Source organism: Lissotriton helveticus, chromosome 8 (assembly GCF_964261635.1).
Source record: "Lissotriton helveticus chromosome 8, aLisHel1.1, whole genome shotgun sequence".
Lineage (NCBI taxonomy): Eukaryota > Metazoa > Chordata > Amphibia > Caudata > Salamandridae > Lissotriton > Lissotriton helveticus.
Window position 1 is genome coordinate 806,062,836 of NC_136069.1, and position 16,519 is coordinate 806,079,354.

General features: G+C 43.0%; 1 protein-coding gene across 1 annotated transcript in view; it reads right to left on the minus strand.

Annotated features, from left to right (window-relative positions):
* TMTC4 (transmembrane O-mannosyltransferase targeting cadherins 4) overlaps positions 1–16,519 on the minus strand; it is an 861,371-nt gene that overhangs the window by 774,055 nt on the left and 70,797 nt on the right. The window contains exon 2 of the mRNA XM_078657625.1: positions 12,110–12,325. Coding sequence (XP_078513751.1) covers positions 12,110–12,271 — 162 coding nt within the window. The 5' untranslated portion in view covers positions 12,272–12,325. The remainder of the gene's footprint in view (positions 1–12,109; positions 12,326–16,519) is intronic.

Sequence of the window (16,519 nt, forward strand, 5' to 3'; positions counted from 1 at the left end):
TACGTTACCTAACTATTATTACCACTTCTGTTTCTTACTCTCCTCTTTCTTTTCTCACTCTTGTAGTACCCGGCTGGGTCCAGTGTGGGTATCTTGTTCCTTTTTTTCACTTGACCGGTGGTTTTCACTTTACACACGTGGCTGCGCATACCATCTGTTATTCTTACAGGCACCCCCTGGCCTTTCAAATTTAATTTTTTTAAATTATTTTTAACACTTAACATTATAGATCCTACTGGACTTGCCACCAGGAGTTACACTTGTGCAATATGTCGATGACATTTTACTAGCTGCAGACACAGTTGATTATTGTGAAGAGGCCACTCTCTCTCTTTTACAGCACCTTGCTGTCAAGGGACATAAGGTCTCTAAGAATAAGCTACAATATTACCAGCCTGAGGTCACTTACTTAGGTCACCTCTTGTCTAAGGAAGGTCGCACTCTGACTAAGGACAGGATTCAAACTATCCTAAAAATTCCTATTCCAAGTACACAAAAAGAAGTCAGGGCACTTATTGATATTACTTCCTACTGTAGACAGTGGATCCCGAACTTCTCCCTTATTATTAAACCTCTTTTGTCCCTTGTTACCAAAGACACTCCCTCTCCTTTGCCGTGGACATCTGAATGTCAGGAAGCATATCAGCAGCTTTGCACATCCCTTTGTTCTGCTCTAGTGTTAGGCACTCCAGACTATGCAAAGCTTTTCATATTATATGTATACGAGAGAGAAGGATGTGCATTGTCAGTGTTGACACAGCCATATGGTAATAAGCATCGTTCCTGTGCTTATCTCTCAGCTGTATTAGACCCAGTGGCCAGAGGACTTCCAGTTTGCCTCAGAACCGTTGCTGCCACAGCGATTTCCATACGCCAATCTGAGGGGATAGTGTTGAGCAGCAAGCTAATGGTTATGGTACCCCATTCAGTAGATGCACCCCTGAATCAGATGAAAACCCAGCACTTAACTAGTGCTAGACTTACAGGATATGAACTTAAACTTTTGGCACCTCGCATAACACTCAAGAGATGTTTAACATTGAACCCAGCTATATTGTTACCTTTGCCATTAGAACAGGCGCATGATTTGCATGACTGTATTTTCCTAACAGAAGAACAGACTAAGGGAAGAATAGACCTAAAAGATACACTTTTGTTAGACCCTGAGGGAGAACTATGGGTGGATGGCTCTTGTTTAAGATTAACTGATGTCACCACCTCTGCATCCTATGCCATAACTACATTACAGACTGTGGTGGAAACAGCCCGTATCCCACAAAAATCTGTCCAAGCCGCTGAACTCGTCTCACTTTTGAGGGCTTGTGAACTTAGTGAAGGATTAAGAGGGAATATTTATACAGATAGTCAGTATGCATTGGGCGTGGCACACAATTTTGGCAAGCTATGGAAGGAATGGGGATTCCTAACCTCCCATGGCTCTAAAATACAACATGGTGAATTGGTGAATAGTCTTCTTACCGCCTTGACATTGCCAAAGAGTGTAGCCATTATCAAATGTAGTGCCCAAAAGAAAGTTACAGACAGGGTGGGACAAGGAAATGCTTTTGCTGATGAAGAGCACTCACAAGTAAAATATTTGTACTACGCTCCAAAGATGGGAAAACATGTATACAGAGATTAAGGACATACAGCAATCATCCCCTGAACAAGAAAGGGCAGAATGGCAAAAGGAAGGAGAGTTAGATGATGAAGGATGTAGGAGATCCAAAGACATGTTCACATGGAAATTGCCCTATGTCTATGTATTGCCTTTTGTAACTATGGCTCATGGACCTGCTCATGTTAGTGCCAAGAACATTATTTCCCAATTAGATCCAGTCTCGGATAGTCAGTTTATTCGGAAAATGGCTGAACATCTGGTTAAAAATGGTATGATCTGTTTACAGTACAATCCTGGGAAGGGAGTATCAACCCCTACTGGTGGATTTTCTCTACGTCAGGTTCCCTTTGAAGCACTCCAAATGGATTATATTCAATTAGAACGCTGCAACAATTTAAAATGCGTAATAGTTGTGGTTTGTTCTTTTAGTAAGTGGGTGGAAGCCTATCCCACCAAAGATAACACAGCCTTGACAACAGCTAAAGTTCTATTAAAAGAGTTTTTCCCCCGTTTTGGGGTTTGTAGAGTACTGTGGAGCGATAATGGCCCCCACTTCACTGGCCAGATAATCAAATACCTGATGAAGAGTTTAGGGGTGAAGCAGAAGTTTCATGCTGCTAATTAATCCCAGGCAGCGGGTTTGGTAGAAAGATATAATGCCACCCTGAAAACCAAGTTGGCAAAAATTCAAGCAACAACGGGCCTTAAATGGCCAGATGCTTTGCCACTTGCTTTGCTATCTGTTCGTTCCATCCCACACAGTAAGATTGGACTTTTTCCCTATGAGATCGTTTTTGGTAGACCTATGAATGTATGGGGACCCCCTAGACCAAATGAGATTAAAGAAATACAGTACCCTGTTTTGAGTGATTATCTTAGAAACTTGACTGAAAAACGGTTTCTGATTCATCAGCAGGAGCGTGAAGCTATTACAGACAAATCAGAGGGTCCAGCTCATGGTCTCCAACCCGGCGACTTTGTCCTCCTCAAGAACTTCCAGCGTTCTAAGAATCTAGAGCCTCGTTGGAAGAACGTTGAGCAAGTACTGTTGGCAACACGAACTGCTGTCCGTGTCACCAACAGACGTCACTGGATTCATGCAGGGCACTGCAAAAGAATCCCAGCAACTGTTCTCCAGCCGGAAGACAGAAATGATCTAAAGGACATTTTGCAGACTCAGAAAAGCTTTGCTCCTGTGACCGAAGACACTCTGTTCCCAGATCAAACTGTGCCATCGGCATCAAGGTACAATCTACGATCAAGGAAGGGAAGGAGCAGATAGAGATACCGGAGGGCCAATTTCAATTAGTGGAATGGTTCGGCTGTGACACGGTGGGATCACAGAATCGGCTGAACTAGGTTCAGAGGGGGTTGTGATACGTGTTCAGTGTTACCTGGATCTCTCTCCGACCTGTGGTGTATCGATACCGAGAAGGAGACATGCAGAGACTGGGATCCAAGTTGCAGTTGCAAAACAAAGACAAACCTCTGTGTATGGTTATTTTGATTATACTCTTGATAATCTTGGCAGCAGTTTTTTGGACAATAGAGAAAGTGATTCCGGCCCGAACCTTATTGCCTGCTACTACTTCAGTGCCCACAGAACACTTTTATTACACTCTTCCCTACCATGAGAAAAAGCACTGGATGTCCTACCTCAATAACACTTTAATACAAATACTACATCATACCCACAATGCTACAAACACTACCAACTGCTGGGTGTGTGGAATGATGCCAGCTCATCAAAAGGAGGGAGAAACGCCTTTTATTCCCTTGCCATTCTCACATAATGCTTCCTGTACAGCCTGGTTTGCATTATTATGGGCCACTGAAATAAGTCACAAGGTTTTTGCTGATGTGGGTAGACTCAATGGCCAGCTCAACAGGGTGTGTTACACCGATGAAGAAGGAGATCCCCAAGCCAAAGGAACTGTATAGGAAATGGAGGAATATCGCAGAGGAAATTCCTCTACCCACTATGTCTTCCCCAACACCCGAACAGCTAGGGGTAATGGGCCTCCTGTTATCGCTGTAACCAGAGCCCAAGCAGAACTTTGTGTGAGCAGTATTGGCAGTATTCCTGTGGGAAAAAGTGACTGTACCACTGTTTTAAATATTACTGGGACAAACAACAGCACTTTTCTGTCTTCCCACAATACTTACTTTGTCTGCGGAAGGTTACTATCATCTACCAGTCGGTTGGGCTGGCTTCAGTTATGTGTCTTTCTTACTTCCCCCTGTGTTCTTAGCACCTGCCTCCTAACACAAAGACCAGAAGAAATTATATAATGACATCTCTTTAAATAGGTTCAAACGGACCATAAATAGTGATGAAGTAGATCAGACTGATACAGCTTTGCAGCAATATGTAGATTTTAATCTGGGACTCTTTTTCTTTGTTGGTGCAGCCCTAAATAGTAGAAAGATTAGACGCCTAACCCGAGTAGTAGAAGCAGTAACTAATCAGACAGCAATGGCTCTAGGAAATATTACAGAAGAGCTCCAAATTACAAGGATTGTAACTTTTCAGAATAGAATGGTGCTTGATGTAGTGCTCGCCGATTGTGGTGGAGCATGCCGCATTATTGGTAGTAGCTGCTGTGTGTTCATACCTGACCACGCCCCTTCTGTCTACAGTGCTATTTCAAAGCTTCATAAAATAGCTGCAGAAATACATCCAGACCAAGGAACATGGTCCTGGTCTAACTGGTTATGGGGACTTATCTCCACTTGGGGTCAGAAATTGTTAATGGGGATAGCAATTATAGGGGCCATCTTCTTCACTTGCTGTTGCTGCATTCAATGTGCCCCCACAATATGTGCAGCCTGTATAGCCATTTGTAATAGTATTAAAACTTCCCCAATCAACGTTCTTGAATTAAATAGAGAAATGATTATGCTCACTGAAATCCATGACCTTATGAATATTCAAATTCACGATTAATACATATACCCTGTTAAATAGATTCAGCACAGCTGAAAAGGAAGGACTGTGAAACCTTAAAATCTGAATCTCTCGTTTTCTGATTCAGCTCTGCTTCATCTATACTCACCTTTGACCTGTTTTTCAGCCTGACTCTGTCCCGGACGCCACCTGCATAAACATTAGGTCACGCAGCTAAAGTTGAGACATTGTAGGCTGCGTACACATGCAAAGTCAGCAAAAAAGAACAGCTGATGTCTACACTGTGGGTTTCGAGTGTATTTTAAACAATATTAAAGCCTTAGATAAAGTTTTTTCAGATAAGCCTATCTTGTTATGCAGCCTCAGGATGCGACAGTTACACAAGGCACCAAGGTTGTTGGTTCTTACCGATTGTCTCATTTGTGTGTCCTTCCCAGAGCCTTATTTACCTCCGGGCTTTTCTGGTCTGTGGTTTTCACTATATAAACCCATGTAATCATGGGTCAGTGTGCTCTATCCTCGGTATCTTGATGGTACAGGTCGGATGGAACCCCATTCATGAATGAATACACTACCCATGGTATTGATTTTGCTCCAGTGTCGTATCCTCCATATTTAGATAACGGACCTGTGGCGAAGCGGTGTGCCCTGCACCAGCAGGTTATAGATTAAACTGCTCCACACCAAGACAGACACCGAAGAGGATACGCGCAGCGACTGCATGCGTCCTACATGGATTCATTCAAAAGGTAAAGGTACGGGCTAGCATCCTGTGGTTTTAGAATATGATGACCACTGAGAAACAGTACCTTAGTTTAAGAATTTCTGCAACCCGTTACTAGAATGCCCCCTTTCCGATCACTGTAACTGCACACTATTATTCCGTCTAGCGGTTTACAAACCGGTAACAAGCCCAGTTTTGTTTTTAAGCGTTAGCATCACTCTAAACAGCCTCCGTCATGTCCGATCATCCTTTTCACATTTCTGCAGAAACCCATTGACGGGATAAACCTTGTTCCCGCATCTACGGTACCGGCTCTGCTCCACATATCTTCTATCTATGAAGACACGACACGGGTAAGAGGCATGCCCCTCATGTAGAACCAGGACAAACAGCATTCCACCCCTTTTTCACAACTTAAACATGACACTGAAAGACGATTACTTCCTTGCAGATAAACACCTCTCATACAGCTCTGCACTGGAGACAGGGACACCCGCCCGCTACACCTCGTATTGCCAGCCTCCTTCTCCCATCACACTGAGGTAAGCCTCCGGAGTCTCCGCTAGTACGTTACCTAACTATTATTACCACTTCTGTTTCTTACTCTCCTCTTTCTTTTCTCACTCTTGTAGTACCCGGCTGGGTCCAGTGTGGGTATCTTGTTCCTTTTTTTCACTTGACCGGTGGTTTTCACTTTACACACGTGGCTGCGCATACCATCTGTTATTCTTACAGGCACCCCCTGGCCTTTCAAATTTAATTTTTTTAAATTATTTTTAACACTTAACATTATAGATCCTACTGGACTATAGTTCATGCCACTTTCCCTTTCTACATTCCAGATGTCCCTATATTATTAGGTCCTGAGGAGACCCTGCATCTTTGGAAGGGTCGAAATACCTACGACTTACAAGGAAAACGAATCATTACGCCAACACTGATTATTGTACACAGTGTCTGGAAAACTGTTAAAAATATATATGGTCGTTTTTTCAAAACAATGGAAACCAAATTGTAAATTTCACAAATGTCACTGCTCCATTTCCCTTTGGTTCCAATTTTTCACTGGGGACACTGAGCACCAACCTTAGTGTGTATATTTTGAAATTTGTCAGAATATTTGCTATAAACTACAAATACGCAATCACGTTGTACTCAGCTTCCTTTATGTCTGAAATCCATATAACCCATGGTTATTGCCATTGTGCATTTTAAATATCAGTATAATGTATCATTGTTTTCACAAGAACCGTTGTTTCTTGATACACAGCAAAGTATGCTAGCTGGTCGCTGATCAATGATCCACCTGGACTGCACTTTCTTGCTTCCCAAATGAAGCAGGTATTTCAGTACCACTGCAAGTAACTCTGTGCTCCACTTTTTATCTAAGCATTCTCTAGCAGAGTATCTTTTCCTCTCTTTTTCCTAGGTCATCAGACCAGCATTTTGAACCAAATAACAGCTCCCACAGACAGGTCACCTCATGTTCAGGGTACAGCGCACTCCCATCCCTCAAGGGCAGAGAGGCGGTACTCTTAGAGGAAGCCCAAACGGCCTTCCAGCCTTCCCAATTTGTCACTTCTCAATTCATCTTCTTGTGCTATATGCTGCAGTCTTGCCTGTGGGTTCCTGATCACCGGATCATTAGGCATATCTCTCCCCAATCACCATTTAAGTTTTTCCTCTAGTAGACCTCTCACGTTCACATTAAACATTGTGAGATCCATTTTTCCACAGGGACTGTAAAGCTGACTCTTTTCCATCGTTGCGGACATTCCTGCTCCCACTACACTGGTTTTCGTGGGGCAGCAGCGAGCATGTCATATTGGCCCTGTAGTCACCACCTACTTAAAACACATGTCCACCTCAAAACCCACAAGCATTGCCCAAATGACATTTCTTTTTGTGTCAGAGCCTTAGAAGGATTTAACAAGGTGATGATGGGGGCTGAGTTAAGTTTACTCTTTTCTTGTACACTTCAAAACCATAATAGATGGCGGTGATTGCCAGCCTTTTTAGTCAACCTTTAACCTTCTGTCAGTCATGAATTGTACAAGGAGGTACATTAGTGCATGTATGACTTTTTCTGTTCTTGCAAGGAAGATTTCCGTATAATAGGAGCCTAACAAATTACTTACAAGTAGGTGAAACATCATGATAGAGTCTAGATGATTAACATTAAGATAAAACAAGCGAGGGGCAGTTACACATTTCTATCTCACCTATTAAGATGGCCAATAAGAATGAGATGCTTCTCCTTTTCCACCAAAGTTTACCCACACATAGAGCCCTCACTATCGTGGTCTAATTATTTTGGGTAGCAGTTTCTCCACTCCAACCAAAAGCAGGACTACTCAGAGTTTTACCAATGATGAAAGCAAGATACCCGTATTTATTGCAGTATACTTTATGGCACATTGATATGCATTTAAGAAATACCCCAGTGCGCCTAGTACTTCCATAACTCTATATTGTACCTCTGACAGAATGTTTTTGCCTTGGTCCACTTAGGTATTCAGGGAAAATAATTTTACACTGTCTCCAAAGATTTGAAATTACAATCAATGTGATGGTAACAATTGGACACAACACTGAGTTTTTTTTAACGGGGTATATAACACAGCCAGTTTTCACGTGCCTAAAAACACACCATCAAGACCATTCAAATTAAGATGGGCAAGAGTAAATCATGTGGGTTCTTCACACACTAAAGTTGAGGGTTGCAAGCCTATAGAGTCCAGTAACTTTAGTCTATCAGTGCTTCATATAAAGAAATGTGTTCAAACCTATTATCAAGATTAGGAGTACTCACAAGTATAACTGGCCTCCTGCACGTTGGAGTCTTGCATGTGAGCTGGGCTTTAGGCACAATTTTCTAAGATACCCGGTCAGAACCCATTCAGGGAGCTAAGAGCCTCAGTCAAGGGGGCTGGGGACGTTAGTCACTGATGCCTCTGGATCCACCGAACGATGGCTCTGAAAACGTGGCCACATACAACCCCTTCAGCACTTGACTTCCAGTCGTGGCAATGGTGAGCAATCACAGCTTCTCATGGAGGTACGGTGGGGTGCAATAAGCTCGGAACTCAACAATCACTAACAGCGCAATAACTGTCTGACCAACCCAGTGCTTGTTTTTGTAAAAATAAGGTAATTTAAAATACATTACAAAATGCAGGTATATTTTCAGTGGCATGGGGCAACTGTATCCTGTTGAAAGGTGTTCGTTCCACCCTCAACTTCCCCTAACATAAGATAAGATGTATTGTGCAGGTCTCAGGAACAGGTACAGTGCTAACCCCCTTCTGGTGTTTAGAGTTGTACGCTCAGTCTCACAGCTTGTGCCTCAAGAGTCGTCTCATCACAAGAGAGTCCTCTTTAGCCCTCTGTTGGGAGTGGTCGGGTACACTTCGCCTGCAGAAGGAAGGCACGCTGGCTGTGGAGGCACTATGGTTCGGATCTGGAATGCAGCAGCTGTGGTTCTTCTGTCAGCAGGCTCTGGCGTAGTTGACATCTCTGATGATTACAAGCCGTCCTCTGGGCTCTGGAGTGAGTTGGGAAGAGGTCCGATGTCAAAGGTACCACTGTTGTTCCCCTTCAGGGAAGTCCCCTGCTCTATGATGCATTAGGACTTAGTCCGCTACAGGTAGAATGCTTGCTCTTTTATGGAACAGTCCACTTCGAGCACACTTCAGTTCAGGGCCTCTGCACTGGTCAAACGTATGGGTCACAGCCGCATCATCCACACTTCACGACTGTGCCATGCCTTCAGTCACACCTCAGGATTACAGCAGCGTTGTTTGCTTCACGCACACTTCAAGACAGTGCCACATCTTTGACCACACCTTGGGGTTACAAAGGCATTGTCCACTTCGGGTACTCTTAGGTCCATACCAAGCTTTTGGCCACACCTCCAGGCTACTGCAGAGTCATCTGCTTTTGACACACATCTGGTCAGGCACTGAAATGACCCTGAAGTCATCCTCTTCAGGTTCACTTCAGGTCAGTGCCACAATTCCAACGTCTGGACTCAGGCAAAACAACACTCCAATCTGACCACATGCCAGTCACTCTCCCTTGAGTCTCTATGAGTGGGCGGACACATGTCCAGGTTCAGCTGCTTTGCTTGGTCATGTAGTCAGTACCGCCTATAAAGCTGCCAAACTCCTTCACCCCTTCTTTTAAGACAAGTCAGGTGATTCCACTCTTCGCTCAGGTCTGAATCTAGGTAATGTCAATTCACCTCTGGGAAGCTGGTTGTCAGGCAAACAACGTTTCTGGGTGCACAGCAGTCCTCTGGAGGCCTTTGTCTGGGTCCCAACCCAGGTAAGACAGATGGGTTGGAGAGATTTGAATTGTGCATGCTGGGCTGGCCGTAGTAAGATGGCTGGCCAAACCTACATGCGCGCTTCAAACTGAAGTGGTCACTCCTCATTGTTGCAAATCAGCAGCAATGACGCACTGGCACTGTCCCCGCACTCCTACCTTCTGTGATACGGGGATCATTAACTTTGTTCTCCCCCCGATTGACATGTACTATGTGAAAACATCTTGAGTGAGGGGGTGATGATGGTGCTCAAGTATTTTTTCTACTGCTAGATCTATGACTTACCCTCTACTCTGGTTGTAAAGTATTAGAAAATAATCGACCTACCCTACCTACAATGAATACTGAGAAGCCCCTTGTGGAAGGCGGTTAGAACTCATTGTTCTTGCATTCAAATCAAGGTTCACCATTCATATTTTTGCACCTCAGATAGGCACAGAATACAACAACCTCAGTGTTGAAATTATAACAGAAGACCCTTCACAGTGTTGCATCTGAAGACAGAGGCACTGCTCTATTCAATAGTCTCCATCAAGATCTAAAAGAGGTCAAATACATGTCCATTTTCAAAAAGACCTTGATGATGCAACACCTAATAGTAGAGCTTAACTATTCCTTCTAATCAACTGCCTTACCTTTCCGGATGGTCCATTGTTCTCAAAAGAACTTTATGAAGAAAGAAAGCTTATCAGAAAGTCTGAGAAAGAATGGAGATTAGCACCTTCTCACCAGAGTATGAATAAGCTTTGCATAGCGCGAAAACAGTACAAAGACCGAATCCTTAGAGCCAAATCCTCACTTCAGAGCACTTGTGAATTCTGCAAATGACAGACCAAAGCGCCTGTTCAAGGTTCCAGCAAGTTCTACAAACCCCTCCACAACTTCAGCTCTTGTGCCATCAGTGGCCCGCTGCAACAACTTTGTGGATTTCTTTGACAAAAAAGTCAGACACGTCCATACCTCGCTACACACCAGTGAATCTCCAGAAACTGAGATTCTATTGTGCAGGGCATTTCATTCGTGGTCCTCTTTGTCCCCCATTTCTGAACGAGACCTACAGCAAACAAACTCCAAATTTAAGTGCTTGAACCACCTTAAGGATGAAATTCCAAGGTTTAACAGCCAATTCCTCCTCCTGGAACTCCCCACCTTCAGTTGAGAATCGAACATGATCCAGTCATTCTCTGGTAGTGCCACAAGAATCTGGAACTCCTTACCTCCCTACCTTCGCATAACAAACTGCATAGTCATCTTCAAAAAGGACCTCAAGTTCCTCCTATTTAACAGACACCTGGGTTAATCATCCTCAACTACACCCAAGTACTCTATCCAGGAGACGAACTACCTTCATTGTGCGTCCCCACAGAATGTATGACGTTACATTGCATACATTCACAATGCGCTAGTTTACATCGTGTTTGTTCCAACGCAAGTTGTTACAACGACTTGCGCTAGAGGTGCTGGACTGAATAATATGATTTACTATTCCAACTCCAGTGTGTGGAACAGTAGGGAAGGTTTTGGAATAGTAAATCATAGTATTCCTTAGTGTGGAGCGCCATCCAGCACAAGCCATTGTAACGACTTGCGCTGTAATGACTGCATTGTAAAGCTATTGCGGTGTAACGAACACGTTGTAAAGGTCGTTCTCCGTCCCCACCATCTTAATCAATGCTTGAACCGTGTACGTCTCTTTCCAACGGTCTCTTTTGTCCTGGTCGCAGCTACTGATGCAATATGTCTGAATGTAATTATTGTAACTGTAACTTGCTGTACCCTTGTATCATGCTACTGTTGTAAAGCGCTCTGATGCCTTCGGGCCATGTCTGCGCGACATAAAATTGCAAAAATATACATAGCAGAAGCTTTGGTTAGGTAGCACCACATAACAACGAGATTACGGAAATAGGTTTGTATTACACTAAGAACAATTTCTAACAAACATGCAAAAGAAAAGAAAGCCAAAATATGTTAATTTCCTGAAAAAGGAACACATGATCTTGTTAATTCCTTTGAGGTTATGAAAAAAATGTTAATGACCGATTTGCACAATATATTGCATTTCATTCAGGGAGCATATGAATACGGTAATGGCTTCCCGACATCCATTGGGAATTAAACAGATAATTTCCCAAGTGGAAAGAAACAAAATCTCCAACATTTCAAAACATATTATGTGTGAGTAGTTAGCCAAGCAATTGATTTAATTTAATCGCTGTTAACTACAACTTTAACACTGATTTCATGACAAGCAGAGACAATAACATCTGCATTCTAAGTGGCATGGGAAGGGAAAAATAAATAGCAGAGTGCAAGAAAATTATATCTGTATGTAAATTGGAGCACTGAAATAAACAGTCACCACCACTGACATGTCAACTTCTTCCAAAGAGAAAATTAAATTGCACCCATGCATATCTCTAACAGCTTTTTAATATTTGTCAGCTGCAATTTAGTGTTATCTCTAAACTCGTAAACAACGCTGTTAAATAATTCTGCTATGCTCGCTTCTGAGCCAGAGGCACAAACCTTGTTATTGATGATGGCTTCGGCGTCGTCAAACACAAAGTCACCATCGTAGCTATTTGCAAAACACAGGAGAGCAAGGATTCCGACCACACTCCTAGCCCAGGAGGCCGGCAGAACCAGGACTGGGAGCCCATCATCCAGGCCAGCTTCCAAGTGCGCCATTTTGTCAAGCGTTTGGTACCCGGCTCGAATCCCAGCATTCTGTTGGTCACAAATCTGACAGAAAAATATCACAATAAATATATACGTTTTGTAAAACATGCTTTATTTGTCTATAATTTGGCTTAAGACTTGACTCTGCCAAATCCCCATTACCCCCCCCTTAGCCTTTCAGATTCATATATCACAAGCCAGCAGTCAAATAGGTCTGTTGTACAGCATCACACCGGAGATGAACCATGCTGGAAGGAGAGCAGCTACCAAAGCATTAGTAAATTACGGACTCAATTATGTGAATTTACTGGAGCTGAGTATGTCAACTCATAATTGGGGAGAGGAGTTGGCCTACGGGGTAGGGCGGCGGACCTCGGATCTGGGGAACTGGGAGTCTCAGCAATGACGCTGAACATCCTGTGATTCTGGGCAAATCACTTAATCTCCCCGTGCCTAACAAAAATGAATGTGCCCTCATGTAATGCAACTGGTGCTATGTTAAAGCGCTCTGATACCCGATTCGGGTCAAGTTCGCGCTACGTAAAACTCTGTAAAAATAAAAATAAATAACTATGGGATGGCAATTGTTTGTTCATCTTTCCCATCTCATTCAGGCTCTGACCGGTTTAATATTGGAACAAAGACTCGCTTTCAAGTCTCTGTGTCCTGCCATGAGGCCATGTACACAAAAACTCGCAGATTTCTCAGGAATAAACCTAGGCCAAATTGCCCTATTAGACATCTTTTTCCTCCTGAGGACACTGTTTCCTAGTTTGACACTTCTCTAGATAGTAAAATAAAATAGACCTCAAGGGGTGCAAGCTACTTGTCTACCACAGAGGTAAAAATAGTTATCTTTTAGAAAATGTATAAATATTTTACCATTTACAGGCTAAAATCTTGTCTGCTCTGACTCTCCTGCTTGAAGGGTCATTACACCTCTTGATGTATAAGCAATTAAAAAAATCAAATTGGACAAACCACTATATATACACATTTATAAAAAAATACCCCCAGAGACATACAAGGGTGCCGTGACTGCTCCTAGGGATCCTATAACTTCAAATACTCATTAAGTACTTTTTTTTACTTTTGTTTATTGGCATTTCCAAAAACATAATCATCACATTACAGGATACATGTAGATCAGTCTCAGCATCACATTACAGCTTTACATCAATATTCTTTACGACTTGGCAGCGTTTAGGCATTCAATGTTTTAGATTCATCATTGCTCAGTTTTCTGCATCTCATTCATGCCTATAGTATATGTCAGCTAATTTGGGATCTGTTGTTCTCCATGTTGTCTAATATCGTATTGGCTCGCTCTGTGTCTACCTTGTGCTTATAGTCATATATCGAGGGATGCTGAGATAGAAGAAATGACACTAGTGAGAGAGCACAGATGGAGTAACTATGGTGACTAGAAAAAAAGGAGGGGACCTGTCAACAAATGCTGATTAAGTCCTATCAGCCCACCTACTGGCGGAGCCTCATCATGTAGGACTTCCAAACCTCGGACAGTGTGCAATCGCCCAGTGTATATTAGCAATGCAACACTGAACCAGGGTACGGTTATCGCAGTTGTTCGTACAAAAGGTAGGGCTGATATGTGCAGTGCAAAAAAATTAAATCAAGTGAAGTGTACTAAAATGGCTATCAAGGCAAACAAAGACCTTTAATAGTGTTTGCCTGGACGTCAGATTAAAAGATAGTGAGGGGACAGTGTGAAAAAATCACTGTCTGACTTGCTTGGTAAAGATCCAAAACGATCTATATAGGGCCAACATGTTTCTGCCTTTATGTAAAAAATCACTGGCATTCGTCAGGGCCAAGCTCATATATGCTACTGCATAACCACTATCATATGTGGTGAAATAATGGAAAAACAAAATTATCAACAGATAGAATAAGTGTGGCCAATTAAGACCATCCTACCGCATCTTCTTTATATTGCAATATTAATGCAAAAGATCTTCCCTGTGCAAAAAGAAAAAGAAAAAACAAAGAAGAAAACACCATGTAGATATTGTTCATACAAAATCCTCAATATTCCATGTTATGCAAGTAATACATGAGGTACTATAACTGTACCCAACCAGTGCCAATTCACCTCAACTCAGACTAGGCCATCCCTAATTTAGGATAGCCCCATTCACAGTGCATTGCGTCACCAACAGTTAATCAGTATGCAAAAAAAATTTTTATTAACACTTACCCATCAATATGTGGGAAGTAAGCCTCACCTCACCCGGCAACTGCTCGGACGTGTAAGGCACCGCTCTAAACAAATAAACACAATCTCTTCAATAGATAATTGCTTTAAGGATAAGACCTTAATGTATAGTTCAACAAAACCCAAACTGTTTTCTAATCTGTCTAAAACATATCCCCACCAGTGTCCCTGATGGCGGCATAAAACGACTTAGAAATGTAACCTATTTAAATAGAACATGGATGGCTGCCCAATGGTAATAGTCTGGCACCTATTCTGTATCTCAATCAATGAATAAATGACATGCTGCTAGCCAAACATTCTCTCAGCACTCAAACCACCTGGTCCAACCTTACCTGTCCGTCGGTACCTTGCGGCAGAATCACGAGCCGAAGGGGAGGCACCGGCGGGCAGGCGGACCGTTTATTTATACTGTGGTTAGGTGACTCATTGTCTACAGCTGGTCCGTTCGGCCGTAGATCTGCACATGTGCGCTGCAGGGACGCTACATAACACGCATGCGCACATCCATCTAGTTATGTACCACGCGACTAGTCCGCTATTCTGTCTCAATGCAGACTCAGTACGCATGGGCAGACACGAGCGCTAATCCTCGCGCATGCGCAGTGAGTGGACTACTGGACACTAATCTCCGCGAGTCAGCGCTAACGCTGTACAACGAGCACCGCGGCTCGAATGTTCTTCAAGTTTGTCCCTTTCAGATAAACCCATCTATAGTTGCCCATCGTTGAAGACCAGCTCTAGCATCAGACTCAAGTCTATTAACTCCATTGTAAATTCTGATTTAGGCAACACGTATTTACACCTAAGTGGCTGTGTGGTAGTACCCATTGGAGAGATCGATTTTCAACCCGACCTCAGATAATTAATTCCAACTGTTCCTCTGTCAATAACGAATAGATATACAGAGTTGATCACTTCACCACCTAAGCACTCACCATGTCAAGCACTAGATACAAGAAGTGAAACAGTAGGTGATGGTGGACATTGACATACAATACAAGGGAAAAATGAAGTGACACATCCTTGCAGCACTGTTGATAATTACAGGATCAATGGTGTACTTGTCAGAACACGGGATCAGGTTTGAGAGCCATAGTGTACAGTAAACTAAGCCACTATTTGCTACAGCGCCCAGTAGGCAGAGTAATTACCACCAATTATGGGTGCTTAAATCTCCACAAATAGATACACCACATCGCGACAACAAAAAGCACCTACAGGCAAATGTTAGCACTCAGATGGACAACCATGGGATGTTGTCATTCGGCCCGTTAACGTCAGATTTCAATCTAAAAATCCATCGTTGTTCCTTGACAAAGAGGAAATGGGAGACATCAGTGATGTGTGACGGGATGTGTGGCTGTTCAAGCACGACCCAGAACAAATCCTCGGCTTTGTGTGTTGCTTCCAGAAAATGATTGGTTAGGCCTGTTGATTGCTTCCTGCATCGGATTGTGCTTTTATGCTCGCTGATGCGAGACTTGATCATTCTCGTTGTATGACCCACATACTGCTTATTACAAGGACAGGTGATCAGGTATATCAGTTTGTCTGAATTGCAATTTGTATGTTTAGTGAGCCTCCATGGTCTATTAGTGCCAATGTCTACTGTCAGGGTCTTCCGTGTCTGCGGGCAGGCAGCACAATTACCACAAGGGTAATGGCCTTGTACTGGATTGCTGTTCCAGAGAGTGTTGGTAATTGATTTGGTCTCACTGCGTGGTCTGGTGTGAACCAGATTATCCCGAATGGATGGTCCTCTCTTGAATGCAAACAGCGGGCGAGGTATAGATCCGGCAGCTGTGTTTAGAATTTTTAAAATTCGCATCAGCGAGCATAAAAGCACAATCCGATGCAGGAAGCAATCAACAGGCCTAACCAATCATTTTCTGGAAGCAACACACAAAGCCGAGGATTTGTTCTGGGTCGTGCTTGAACAGCCACACATCCCGTCACACATCACTGATGTCTCCCATTTCCTCTTTGTCAAGGAACAACGATGGATTTTTAGATTGAAA